Raw genomic sequence first — 13,795 nt, 5'->3', positions numbered from 1 at the left:
CTCTTAAGGAGATTGATTGATAATTATATTGTGTTAAGTCTTTGTTATCTTCTGTTATGTGTGGATTTTTCGGGTATTTGTTTTCCTATATGTAGTTACGGGTTTTTTCAAGCTCCGGACGGGTGGATCCTCTGTCTCTATAAAATTTGAGTGGAATACTTGCTAAAAATATAAACCATATAAACTGAAATAACTGGTATATGAAAGCGTCATCAAAAAGGAAGCAAAAGATACAAGCTTGTGTACATCATCAATATGATTATATGAATATATTGGATATTAATTAAACTCTCACATGCAAAACATAATAAGAAGTTATTTACCCAAACGTTACATTCTTTCTTCTTCAAAACCAATTCCAAACTAAATAACAATAATAACTTAACAAGATCATGTAGATGGTGACCAAGGAGTCATATCCATGGGATAGCTACCCAACACCCTCAAGAAAGAAGTAAACTCTTGCACCTCAGCCAATGCATTCTGTGCTCTAACATCCCCCATCGAAGCTTCAAAATCCACATAAAACAAGTACTCAAAGTGCTTAGCCGTCCCCAAATTCTCATCACCAACGACTCGAATCGGCCTGTTTCGATGCGGCCGGCTCTCAATTTTCGTTAAACTAATGTTCCGAAACGCAAAAGCGGACAACACCTTAAACAAAACCGACGTTCCTTTATCATGCGCGAACACAATACTCGTCTTAAACGGGATATCAGTCCGTGGTATAATCGGCTCACGCGCAAGCATCACAAAGCGCGTCACATTGTTCGAATCATCCTGGATCCCGTCCCCTAGAATATTAAGTCCGTACAACTCAGCTGCACGTGCGGACGCTATTGCCGCGGTGTCGCGGAGATTATTCGCCGCGACAAACTCCGCGGCTCCCGCGGTATCGTCAACGGCCTCGCGCGTGACGTTTAAACCTAACTTCGTAAGCGTTAGCTCGCACTGAGATAACGCTTGCGGATGGCTAATCACGCGGTTAATGTACTCTTTTCGAACACCTGGTAACGCTAACAAGCAGTGATGAACCGGTAATTGTACCTCTCCGACGATATGAAGGCGGTGACGTAATAATAAATCGTAATTCCGGTGAATGCTTCCACCTAACGAGTTTTCCACCGGTAAAACCGCACGATCTGCAATCCAAAGCTCAACCGCCTGAAATGCGACTTCGAATTGGTCACACGGAATAGCATCACAGTTCGGATAAGCTTTCCCGGCGGCGGCTTCACTGTACGCGCCGGGAACGCCTTGGTACGCGACTCGCAACGTCGAGCCGTGCGCCGGCGCCGGTGACAGGTCAGCAATCGTTAACGGCTTCGGTAACTTATCAATCGGAACTAGATCTAAACTGCTGTGTCCGTTAACGCCGTTAACGACGGTTAATTTATCGGCTTCGCTTGGCTTATCTGTGTTCTGTTGTTGTGACTCCACTTTGCTGGCTAATATGGCGCACGAGCTTTGCCAGTCGGCTCGGCTCTTACCAATCCCGTTGACGAAGTTGTTGGAGCCGGCTGAGAGGTTGGTGGCGTTAGCGGCGTCGAAGGGGCTTGCGACGCATTTGATGTGAGCGAGCCGGTGGGAGTTAACGGGGTGTGACGGCGTTAATGTTATGGATTTGAAGGTGATGTTTGATGAGGGAGTAATAGAGTGCATTTTGGAAATGGAAGAAAAGATGGAGGACTAAAAGTTAAAAAAGGAAAGAAAGATAACAATAATAATAAGAATAATAATAAGAAGAAGATGTGAAGGCTTGTTGTAGAGCAGAGCAAGCTGAGAAGAAGTGGTGAAACATGTGGGGTTTTATATATGGGGGTGTGGGTGTAGGTGTAGGTGATGGAGTTTGAATGAATGGTTGGGTCAAATCTCACACCTAACCCCTCTTTCCACCTTATTTCTTAATTTTCTTTTTTTATTATATTTCTAAATCAATTATATAAAATAATTATTAGTGAAAGAAATTATGATAATAATTCAGTTTGCAAACCCGAATTTTTTTTATTATTTATTATTATATTTTTTCTATTTTGTTATATATGGGTTGAATAGTGATTTCTTATATTTACGAACTCATTATTTATCTCGTATAACTATTTTTGTGAGTGGAAATGAAAGAAATAATTGAAAAAACTGATTAAAAGCGTATTATTTAATTAATGAAGATAAAGATAAGAATGAGATGCTAGAGGTCTTTAAGAGTAAGATAATGTTAAAGATTAAAGTTGATTTTGGATTAAATCATATGAATAAAGATAAAGAATAAATTTTTTTTTATTAAATTATATGAATGAAGATAAAGGATGCTACTTATTGAATATTTAATGCTACCTAGGAATTAGGGACATGTTAATTTTAGAAAAAAAATACTAATATGTTAACAGTTAAATGGTATAATGATTTTATTTTATAGGGTTAGGTTTAAATAAGAAGTTTGATTTTCTTAAGAAGGCTAGGAAGGAGAATATTTTAGTCTAATATTTTAATATTAAAACCCACTTACTTTAATCTCAAAACCTAATTAAATTAATTTCAAAAACCCACTTACATAAAACCCAATTAAATCTTCACTCATCTCTTACAACCACCACCACTCCACCGCCCACCCCCACCACAACCATCACCCACCGCCTCCACCTAGCCGGAAAATTCCGAAAAAACACAATGAAAAATACTATAAAAAACACAATGGAAGAATACACTACGAAAAAAAAAATGTTAAAAAAAACACAATTGCATGACACAATGTAAATAACACAATGGAAAAAACACAATGAAAAAAAAACACAATAAAAAATACTATTGTATAATACAATTCAGTAAAACACAATTTTTAAACAACCCACCAATTTTTTTTTAATTTTTATTTACAATATGGTACTCATATAAAAGATAAAAAGACACTCGTTATTATGGTGAATTTGTTTTTCAATAAAAACGTCGTAAAAAAAGTTATGGACATTTTAAAATTATGGGAGAATTTGGCATGTGCCTTGCATGTGGAGAGAGAAAGTCAACAAATGTGTTATTCCTTTTATACCTTTCCCCTTATGTTTACACTTGATTTCCCCCTAAACTAATCTCAAACCTCCATGTTCAAAATCAATGGCCAAGATTACTTCTTATCCTTCATACAAAAACTATACTTCCTATTATAACCCAACTTTTATTTTATATATCATGTGTAAAAGATAATCAAAGTATAAAAACATAAAGCCATTAGACTAAATCTTTCTTCAAAGTTATTTAACAATCCAGAAAATGCTACTTAGATGGGAAATAAATATAAATACAATGTCTGCCAAGAAACAGTCAAGTTGATAATCCAATTTGGTGCATACTAAGAACACTCGTTATTATGGTGAATTTGTTTTTCAATAAAAACGTCGTAAAAAAAGTTATGGACATTTTAAAATTTTGGGAGAATTTGGCATGTGCCTTGCATGTGGAGAGAGAAAGTCAACAAATGTGTTATTCCTTTTATACCTTTCCCCTTATGTTAACACTTGATTTCCCCCTAAACTAATCTCAAACCTCCATGTTCAAAATCAATGGCCAAGATTACTTCTTATCCTTCATACAAAAACTATACTTCCTATTATAACCCAACTTTTATTTTATATATCATGTGTAAAAGATAATCAAAGTATAAAAACATAAAGCCATTAGACTAAATCTTTCTTCAAAGTTATTTAACAATCCAGAAAATGCTACTTAGATGGGAAATAAATATAAATACAATGTCTGCCAAGAAACAGTCAAGTTGATAATCCAATTTGGTGCATACTAAGAACATTAATGTAAGTCATGAACCATGATGAAAGCTTGGCAACACATTTTGTATATTTGTTGTACAAGTATAATGAATAATATCATCATAATTCATACATAATGATCACTTGGTCTACGCATATAGTTTATAGGACTTTGTTTTAACTTTAAAAACAAAGGTTAACGCGTTATAATATTTGATCTTTTCAATATCATTTTAATATACTCTTGACCATTTTTAAAGAACTAATAATAATCATGTTATAATTTAAGGTTGAATATTTTATCTTAAACAATGTACTCATTGGTTGAAATGGCCGCCATTAAACATCGCTTGAAGTGATCAATGAATCAACGTTCTTTTGAAAAATATAACTCCACTAATTCCACTTAAGAAGGAAATTTACTATTTGTATTTAACTATTTTATAATTTTTATCTTTTTCCCTCCTAAAAATATTTAAGAGAGTAAATTAAAGGGTTTATCATCTCTGTGGTATGTTCATATTTCACTTCTGGTTTCTAGGTTTATAGGATGAAAATCTAAACCATCACTCCAGAATTTTACTTGTAGGTAACAAGTTTAGTCCAAGGTTGGATGACCATCTATTTTATTTGTTATAATACCATACCGTATGCCTCCAATGCGAAGGTATATTGTCATTTCATTTCCTTTGTATTTGTTGTGTGTTTATAGGTTACAAACTTAAAAACCCTATATGTCACTTTAGACACTTGAGCGTTTTCCTTCACAATCCTCGTGCTCTTCATTATAGCTCCATCGATCGTTGATCTTTATGGTCATGTGTGCAGCTTGTTCTGTAATTATTTGGCAAAATATGAACGTAGTACTGATTTGATTGAAATCGATGAGGTTTAAGCTAGCAGTCCATCTTTTTTAATACACCCATAAAAAGTTGGAAAGGAATCAAATCAAATACGTATATTTATAATATTAATTTAGTGATATCACGTTGTATATCCTCTGCCCCCCTTGTTCTTTATACATTAAAACAAAATGAAAAAAAGCTTTCTGAAAGATCTGTATGTCTGGTTTAATATTATAATATTTTCATTTTCAAATATTTAATTTTATGAATTTAACTAAAGATCCATTAACGAAATTATTGATATTCCGTTAAAATCGGCACATGTTAAATAACTTATTGTCATTGCTATTGTTGCACCTTTGTGTTTTAAATATTTAAATTTATGCGAGTGACCGAGTGAGTTTGATACGGCTTAAAATATATGCAAGTTGATTGTAAATGGGCTTTTATAAGCTATCATGACAAGGAGCATGTTTTGGTCAAAATTTTAAATCGTGGGCTCCTAATTTGAACAACCCTACTTACTAGTTAGTAGTTACCAACCCTCATTTGTATTTGTATGTGTACACTAATAAAGTTTGTTAGTATTTGATTAAGATAAACAACATCATTGTAACCTTTTTAAAGAAAAATCCAAAGTAGATATTAAAAATATTGCATACGCTAATAAAAGGTTTTTGGATAAATATCATAAATAGTAGGGGTGCAGCCGAACCGAATGGTGCGGTTCGTTGTGGCTTTGGGCTAAAACCGAACTGAAAACCACATTTGCGGTTTTTTTGATTTTCCAAATTATTTTATATTGTGTCTAATATGTTTTTCTTTAAACCAAAATTAATGATTGATAGAATATTAGCATTTGGGTTTAGAATATTAAGAGTTAATGGAAAATACTTACATTCAAATTATTATATTTATATATAATAATTTGTAACTTTGGTGTCGCAAAGTCCCCATTGGGCCATCTTGCGGCACCTTATCAGTGGTATTTTTTTTTGTTTATTTAGTTCAAGTTAGTAACATACGTAACAAAAATCGATCGAAAATCAATTTTGTTTATGTTTTGTTTTGGTTATGGTATCGTAACAAACATGACGGAAAACGATTGCATTTGCATAAACTCACCGCATTTTGTTTTAGTTCTAGTATCATAGCGAACGTAACGAAAACGAACTGAATGCTAATTACTTTTATTTCCGGTACTGTAACGAATATGACGGAAACCGACCGAATTCGCGTAGACTTCAACGCCCGGGATCGATAACGGTGGGGTTTTACCAATGAATGAGTTTTACCGACCGACTCCACCCAATTGGTCCACCTCAAGATTTTTTTTTAGTTCCAGTACAATAACACACGTAACCGAAGCCGACCGAATTCGTGTCGACTTACCGTCTCAAAGCTTGAGACTGGTAACGCTTGGGTTTACCACCGCCGGAATTTTACCGACTTGCTCAGCCGCAACGTGCCGAGTAAGAGTAAAATACTAGTTAAATATAAAGGTCATCAATTCAATAACATTTAGGTATCGGTAGGCTCGGTTTTAATGGTTAAGGCTAAGTTATTACGGCTTTTTTTTATTTCGGTTCGGCTTGGTTTTTTGGGTTCTTCATAAAACACAAAACTAAACCAAAATCAATATTTTGGATTTTACTAAAGTTTAAAACCGAACCATCGGTTTCTAAATAATAATAATAATAATAATAATAATAATAATAATAATAATAATAATAATAATAATAATAATAAAATCCTTTTTGTACTGCTTGATCGATGAAGGCATGAAATTAAGTCAATGCTTTATTGTAATTTTGATGGATGCAACACTTACAGAAAATTTGAATCATTAACATCCATCTATGTCTGAATGATATAATTTGCAATATATCATGTATGGAAAAGCGTTTAGGGTATATTAAATTAGACGTGCACAAATCAGGTTTTTATAATACCCGGTTCCAGCTATGGACCCGGGTTAGGGTATAACCAGGTATTGGCAATAACCGGGTCGGGTTTCAGTTCCGGGTTCGGGTTTTTTTCCACATCTAACTACTATATTAAAGCAATACATATCCACATGGCATTTAACTAAGTTATCCACATAGAATTCTATCTCAACAATTTCCAAAATTATAATTTACACACAAGTTTCCAATTTTACAATTCCACTTTATGAATGATAAAATGAAAACTCACTAACTAGCTTTTAAAATGTTTTTAGCTCACCAACTCAACTATGATGAATTGATATTATTAACCTTATCTTTTTCTTAATTGGTATAGATTAACAAGATATGTTATTATGTATATTATTAAAGTTAACCTTTTTGTTTATTTTTTTAACCACATGTGTATCACACGGGCTCTATCCTAGTCAATATTAAATCATACATCAAGCTTGATTGGTCTCATGAGTTTAAAGAAAGCCTATTAGATATCTGAATATAATGATACTTACATAATGTAAGTGAGCAGCTTAAGGCTCAAGCATCATGTTTGGTAAGAAGAGTAGGAGCCGTGATAAACGTTTCTTTCCTTTGTTAACGGTTATTTACGCTCGAGTTAACATTAAATGGCATTGCGTATATCCATCTCCTTTCATATCATGATTTCGCCAAGCGATAAGTAAACATACGTTACATGTGCATGTCACGCACACAAGTCCAAACCTTTCTTGTTTGACTTCGCTTTATGTCAAAGTCTTAGGTGAGTACAATTTTCATTTTGGTTCTTGTAATTGGAACTTCAATTCGACTCATTGCGTTAGTTTTGTCTTCAACTTCAGCTAAGTGGTCCTTACAACAAAACAGATGCCAAAATAAAACATAAGAAAAATGCGAACCCAATAGAAACCAAGAAATTTCCAATTACAAACTACATACAAAGCATCGAACGGTTTCACATTACAACACCGATCTCTCTCCAATGTACAAACAAATCTTCAATCTCCCCACCTGCAAACAACCATTTCGTGGCAAAACTTTCTTTTCTTGGCCCGTCTCTAGAGCCCGACCCATCTAACCCATCTGAATAACTTTCCAACTCTAAATGGTAACCCATAGTCTTTCACAACTGCAGGTTCCCTTCGAGCCGCATCTGGTTCAGACCACACATATACCCCTCGTTCTTGCTTACTCCCAGGCACCGTGTTGTCCAAAACCACAGCCACTAGGAATGCTATCACCATGTGCAATGACAACAATGTGTTCATCACATAATTTAACTGCAACCATAAAACAACAATGTTAAAGACACTATTTACTTCAATAATTTATATGAAACATGTAGATAACATATTACATAATACATACCCCTCCATATTGTGAGCGGAAGGGACCGTGAGAAGCAACAATGTAAGACTGAAAGTAGGTAGGGACGGGTGAGTTAGAATTTGGCGAGACACCGTATTGCTGAAAATAGGCGGGAACCGATAGTGCGAAAAAGAAAGAAAGCCCGATAATGATAACATTCCGCGAGCTTCCAGCCTCACTGTAACGCAGATTCGATAAACCCAATGCTGTAAGCATGGCCCACATTATGCACAGCAAGCCTGCAACCATTACTTGAGGTATTGATGCAATAAACCCGCCAACTTTACCTACAAAGGATAATACTATCAGAAAACAAGCACCCAACTCAACTGTTGCGCGGCTCCCCATTTTAGTGACAGCAATAGTGTGCACGTTTTCAGTTAGAGAAGTTGAACCGGTCCCGATGCCCCATAAGCCAGCCAAGATGCTACAAACACCTTCAAGACCAATCCCACGGCTCACGACAGCCGGTGTTGGAGGCCTAGACGCCACCAATAAGGATGATGCGTGGTATGACCCGACCTATAAAATTAAAAACCGCACTTCCATAAGTTCAATCACACCAACGATTGCTTATTAGGTTAAGGTAAAAGAATGAAGAATCTTTAACTCACTGAGTCAACCGAAGAGATGACAGATACCATGCACATTACAATAGCCATTTTCCAGTTGAAAACGGGTATGCCCCATTGTAACGGGTATGGGATTCTAAACCATGGCGAGGACTTTAATGCGTGAGACGTATCGGCTCTGCAACTTTTCATCCTGGCCACGTGTTTTCTGCAGTGATCGGATAGCATATTTGAAGTCGGTATATTTACATCACAGCCATCATACTTGTAGGCCCCTGCTTCGGTCAGAAGGAAAGACATAGCCCACGTAATTGCCAGACCCAACGGTACCTGAAAACATACATTAGAGATATATAAGTAATATAACTATGTAATATATATCACTATGCCACTTGAACGAATAAAAAGAGTATTATGTTTACTTACAGCATAGATTAGAAATACGCGGTGGCCCAAGACAGACAATTTGTGGAGATACTGAAAGACGGTTGTAAGGTTTTTTAAATTCCAGCAAGTCACAAAATAAAGTAGCAATAAAAAGATGAACCAAGGTTAAAAAAGGAAATGAAGCAAGAGAACTTACTAGAGAAAATGTAATAACCAACAGAATCTGCACCATGCCAATTTCAAGGCATGCACCCATTTGTGGGAAACCATAACTGTAGAATGAAAGTCCGACAGCAGCAACAGTTGGGGATACAACCACCGGGTTAATTAATCTGAAAGAGCAACACACAAGTTGCGTTTAGCTTTGCAACACAAGTTTTGGATTTCTATATGAATCACAATGAGTATATATTGACTTAATAGAAAGCATTTATAACTTGTGGCACTTTAAGCAATCTATTATCCTAAAATAAGCTATAAAATGAACCGTTTGTACAGTGTTTCAAACTTTGTAGCGTAAAAAGAACAAACACACACCTCAAGAGTAGTGCCATTAGTCCACTGTATCCAAGTAATGCTTGAAAAGCTGATGCAATGATTATAGCCCCCTGTAGCTCTTTCATTATATGCTTGAAATTCTGTAGTATCAAGCACAAGTTCAAATTTTTTATTATTTATTTCAGCAAAGCATGAAAGTTTCCTGGCAAGATATTTCTACACATAACTAAGACACTGACAGCAGGGGTGATATGAATAAAAGTTCAATAAGTTCGCTTTAAGCAGAAGCCTTACTAAAGCATAGAAACTTAAAGTACAATATATGGTTCCCACTACATCATGGAATGGTCCACTATCTTTTGGCATTGTTAATCAATAAGAGGCACACCATTATAATAGTAATCATTATATGACAATGCCGGTAAGACACCTCTATGTACGATGTACAAATGTATAGTCATTATATGGATGCATGTTCAAAGTAACACTTGAATTTAGTAGTAAAAGCAAATGGCATATGGACCACTTGCTACCTTTCTTTTACTTTTGAGCTTCTGTTGGATATGCTTTCCTTCTTTTTGTGTTGTTACTTAATAATCTTGAGGTGAACTGTCAACTTTGAGGTGTGTGTGGACAAATCAATGCCTTAGCCTCACCGGCTCACCCCTAAGGACTATGAGATAAAAAGCCAATTAATTGGTAGCAACCATTGACATATGTTAATAGTTCTGAAGTTGGTGTTTCGCTTTCGTACGCTGCCTAGAACCACACCTCTAGAGGACTTTCGTGACCTAATGTGTGCCTTATAAGATTAAAGTCCTACGTAGAATACTCATGTTCAAAACATTTACAACAAGATAAGCAAAAGCCATAAAATTTCTATGTTCACATGAATGGATAATGTATGGGTATGTTTTAAGATTCTAAGAGCCTAAGACGGGTTTTGGCATTTTGCAATAAGATTCATATATGCAAACTAATCCTATCAGTTTATATAATCAGATCCTCAATGATAATAGATAAACGAACAAATTTCATGATATTTACACATACAGCAGGCTATGCATATCATTATACATTCATGTTGTTAGATAGCATAAGTACATAAAAACGTCTGCTTGAAACAAACTGAATGAAAACTGAGGAGGTAAAGCTTACATTTCCATTCAATCCAAGAAACTCGGGTGACTTTATTATCGCAAGTGCAGGAGCAAGAAAGACAAAGGATGGACCTTGTATGAGCGGCAACCTTGATCCAAAATTCGCTTGTAGAAGTGTAGTCATTCCAGAAACAAAAAGCACAGTGGACACCACCTTTGACATATCCTCCTACACCCAGTAATTCTCATCAAACTAATTCAATACAGAGTTTCAAACATAACTTAAAACTTCTAAAATCCAAACGCTTACATGGTCGCCCCCCATCGCAGGAACGATCACAAGCGGAATTAATATCAATGATCCCATCATTGACAGATAATGCTGAAATCCATAGAAACCAATCGGAACTAAAGACAAAAGTCACAAAACACATAAATCAGACCAGCATAAATGTATTATTACACATATGACATATGCATGATCTATGCAGTCAATATCTGTGCTTAAAAGTTATCGGACCTCTAGCATAATATCGGCCATAATATAATATCAGCTATACTGACCGACATATCACCGATTTTCCCGATATCAGTTTTTTAAGCTGCAATGTCAATATTTAGTATTTAATGTTAATGCTTTAAATCTTAAATTGCTATATACATAGATTCCGCATAATAATATAACTACCAATATCCGATAATTTTCCGCATTAACTACATAATGTATGACTAAAATTAAATATAACATAACATTTAGCAACAAATGATCATGCTATAAAGATTAATCTCCATAAATCAGTGTTATTTGGAGTAGGTGTAGAAGATGGTGAGATCGATATCCAAGCTGGTTTCATGGGTTGTAAGCCGGGTAGAATCCCGTTTTCTTATCTAGGGATTATGGTTGGCGCTAACATGAATAGGGTGGTTAAGTGGGAACCGGTTGTGTCCAAGTTCAAGAAGAGGCTATCTAAATGGAAAGTTAATTCGTTATCTATTGCCGGTCGGTTAACCCTTATTAAATCGGTGCTGGATAGTCTTCCCACTTATTATTTTTCGCTTTTTAAGGCACCCAAGAAGGTTACCAATGATTTAGAAGCTTTGATGAGAAGGTTCTTATGGGGTGGTTCGGATGAAGTGAGGAAGATGTCATGGGTGGCTTGGGAGGTAGTCACCAAACCTATAAAAGAAGGGGGTTTAGGTATCGCTCGTTTAGAGGTTAATAATCAAGCGCTGATTACTAAATGGCTTGGGAGATTTCTAAATGATCATCACGCGATGTGGAGAAGAGTAGTGTTGTCTATTCACGGGTCCTCGCGCTGTTGGGGGCTTGCTCCGGTTAATAATGGAGTTCCCGGGGTTTGGAAGAATTGTGTTATGTTTTGGAACAAATTTAAGGTTGATGGTGTGGGTTTTAATAGAGTGATCCGGGCCACAGTTGGGAATGGTCGCCAAGTTCGGTTTTGGACGGATTTGTGGTTGGGTTCGGCGCCGATTATGGACAAGTATCCGTCCTTATATGCGGTAGAAAAACATAAAAATGTCTTGTTAGCAGATCGGTTGGTGGTCACTGGATCTTCTCGTCGCATTGTGTGGGATTGGCTTAGAGCTCCTTGCTCCCAACAGGAGGTGATCGAGAAGCAGGAGTTAGAAGATCTCCTTCAAGGGGTGGTGATGGTTGACCGTGAAGATTCATGGTCTTGGGCGGTTGGTAGCTGCAAAGAGTTCGAGGTTTCGGCGATTAAAAGATGGATGGGGCGGTCCGTTGTGGATGCTGGGAGTTCCAGTTTCCAATGGAGCGATTGGGTCCCGAAAAAATGTAATATTTTTATGTGGAGGGCCGTTCTGGATAGTCTTCCAACCAAGCAGGCTTTAGCTAGACGTCATTTGCATTGTGATGATCATAGTTGCGCTTTATGTGAGAGTAATGAGGAATCGCTCGAGCACTTGTTAACCGGGTGTTTCATTTTTATGGCCGTTTGGAATGCGATTGGTTCATGGTGCAACATCCCTAGATCTTTTGTTTTTCATGTCAATGATTTGGTGGAAGTGCATAAGGTTTGTGGTGCGACGGGGAATAAGAGATTGATTATTCATGGAATTGTCATCATTACTTGTTGGAGGATTTGGCGGGCTAGGAATGAAAAGATTTTTTCGGGCAAGAACACTAAGGTGGCAGAAATGGTTGCGGATATAAAATCTTTGGGTTTTCTTTGGTACAAAAATAGATCTAAGATAGGGGTAGTGGATTGGAAAAGTTGGTGTTTATTTGATGTAACGTGATTGTTGGTTTTGGTTTTTGGATTTCAGCGTCTTTCTCCGTCTTGGTGATAGTCGTTGGTTGTGTTTGTTTTTAATGAAAGTCAATTTTCAAAAAAAAAAAAACAAATGATCATGCTAAACCCGTGAAATTAAATAAAGCCCTAATTTTTATCACAACAAAATAATAACATTTAAAATCACATGATACATTAAAAGCATAAAATAATAATAATTAATAATTACCAAGACCAGGAGTATCTCTAAGCTCATACTTCATACGCGCATGACGCGCCACATATTCATCAACAATCTGCGGCAACGGGTTTTCCACGTCAGCATTCCGAGCCGCTCTCTGGCTCGGCTGAGACGCCACCGGCGCCGTCGTCTCAGCCGCCACATTATTCGGCTGCCTATTAACCCCAGGCTTCGGCGGCAGCCGAGCAGCACCTAACTCCACCTCCTTCTTCTTCTTCACCGGCTGATCCTTATCCGGCTGCGGCGGTGGAACCGGAGCCGGAGCCGAGCCGTTCACCGGAGGCGGCGTGGGACGGGCGCGTACGGGTTCAGGGTCAACTGGGTGTGTGGTAATTTGACCGGAATCAGTGGCATTGATCTCGCCGGAGAATCTAGGGCGGAAGCCGGTGCGTTTGGCCCATGAAGACGGTGGTATTGCAGATGGGTCGTTGGAATTAGGGTTTTGAGACATGTTTTGATGGGGGTTTTGTTATTTATTGATTAATACATGATATAAGTAGATCTGGAGCTAGGGTTTCAGATTATTATTGTCATTGTTGGTGATGAAGTTGAAGATCAGAGAGATGAGGATTTGGCTTTGTTTGTGTGTAATAAGTTTGAGTTGAGTATGAGCGTGAGTGTGAATATAATAATGATGATGATATTATTATTATTATATATTGTATGAAGTGATTAAAGCGCGTTTAATAATGATAATAAATAGAAAAGAAAAGAAAAGAAAATAAATAATAATCTGGTGATAACAGACTCCTAAATATTCGAATGACTATTTTTAACACTTCGCTTTCCTTTGAATTTGGACATTCCAAC

The 13,795-nt window shown here is 36.6% G+C and overlaps 1 protein-coding gene and 1 pseudogene across 1 annotated transcript; both read right to left on the bottom strand.

Annotated features, from left to right (window-relative positions):
- Window positions 1-353: 353 nt before the first annotated feature.
- On the bottom strand, window positions 354-1,725 carry LOC143568044 (arogenate dehydratase 1 pseudogene; annotated as a pseudogene).
- Window positions 1,726-7,601: 5,876 nt separating this feature from the next.
- On the bottom strand, window positions 7,602-13,472 carry LOC143568049 (nucleobase-ascorbate transporter 12-like). The gene is made up of 9 exons (XM_077054295.1): window positions 12,974-13,472; window positions 10,782-10,879; window positions 10,530-10,700; window positions 9,411-9,511; window positions 9,070-9,205; window positions 8,913-8,963; window positions 8,529-8,816; window positions 7,915-8,436; window positions 7,602-7,826 (listed from the first exon to the last, which is right to left on the bottom strand). Exons 1-9 carry the CDS (start codon window positions 13,434-13,436, stop codon window positions 7,605-7,607), a joined length of 2,052 nt encoding a protein of 683 aa, XP_076910410.1. The 5' UTR covers window positions 13,437-13,472; the 3' UTR covers window positions 7,602-7,604.
- Window positions 13,473-13,795: the final 323 nt, after the last annotated feature.

The sequence above is a fragment of the Bidens hawaiensis genome, unplaced genomic scaffold, assembly GCF_021521415.1.
Source record: "Bidens hawaiensis isolate Kalapana, Puna unplaced genomic scaffold, B.hawaiensis_p1.1 tig00023795_1, whole genome shotgun sequence".
Taxonomy (NCBI): domain Eukaryota; kingdom Viridiplantae; phylum Streptophyta; class Magnoliopsida; order Asterales; family Asteraceae; genus Bidens; species Bidens hawaiensis.
Note: the sequence above shows the minus strand (reverse complement) of the source record. Positions and strands in the feature narration are given on the sequence as shown.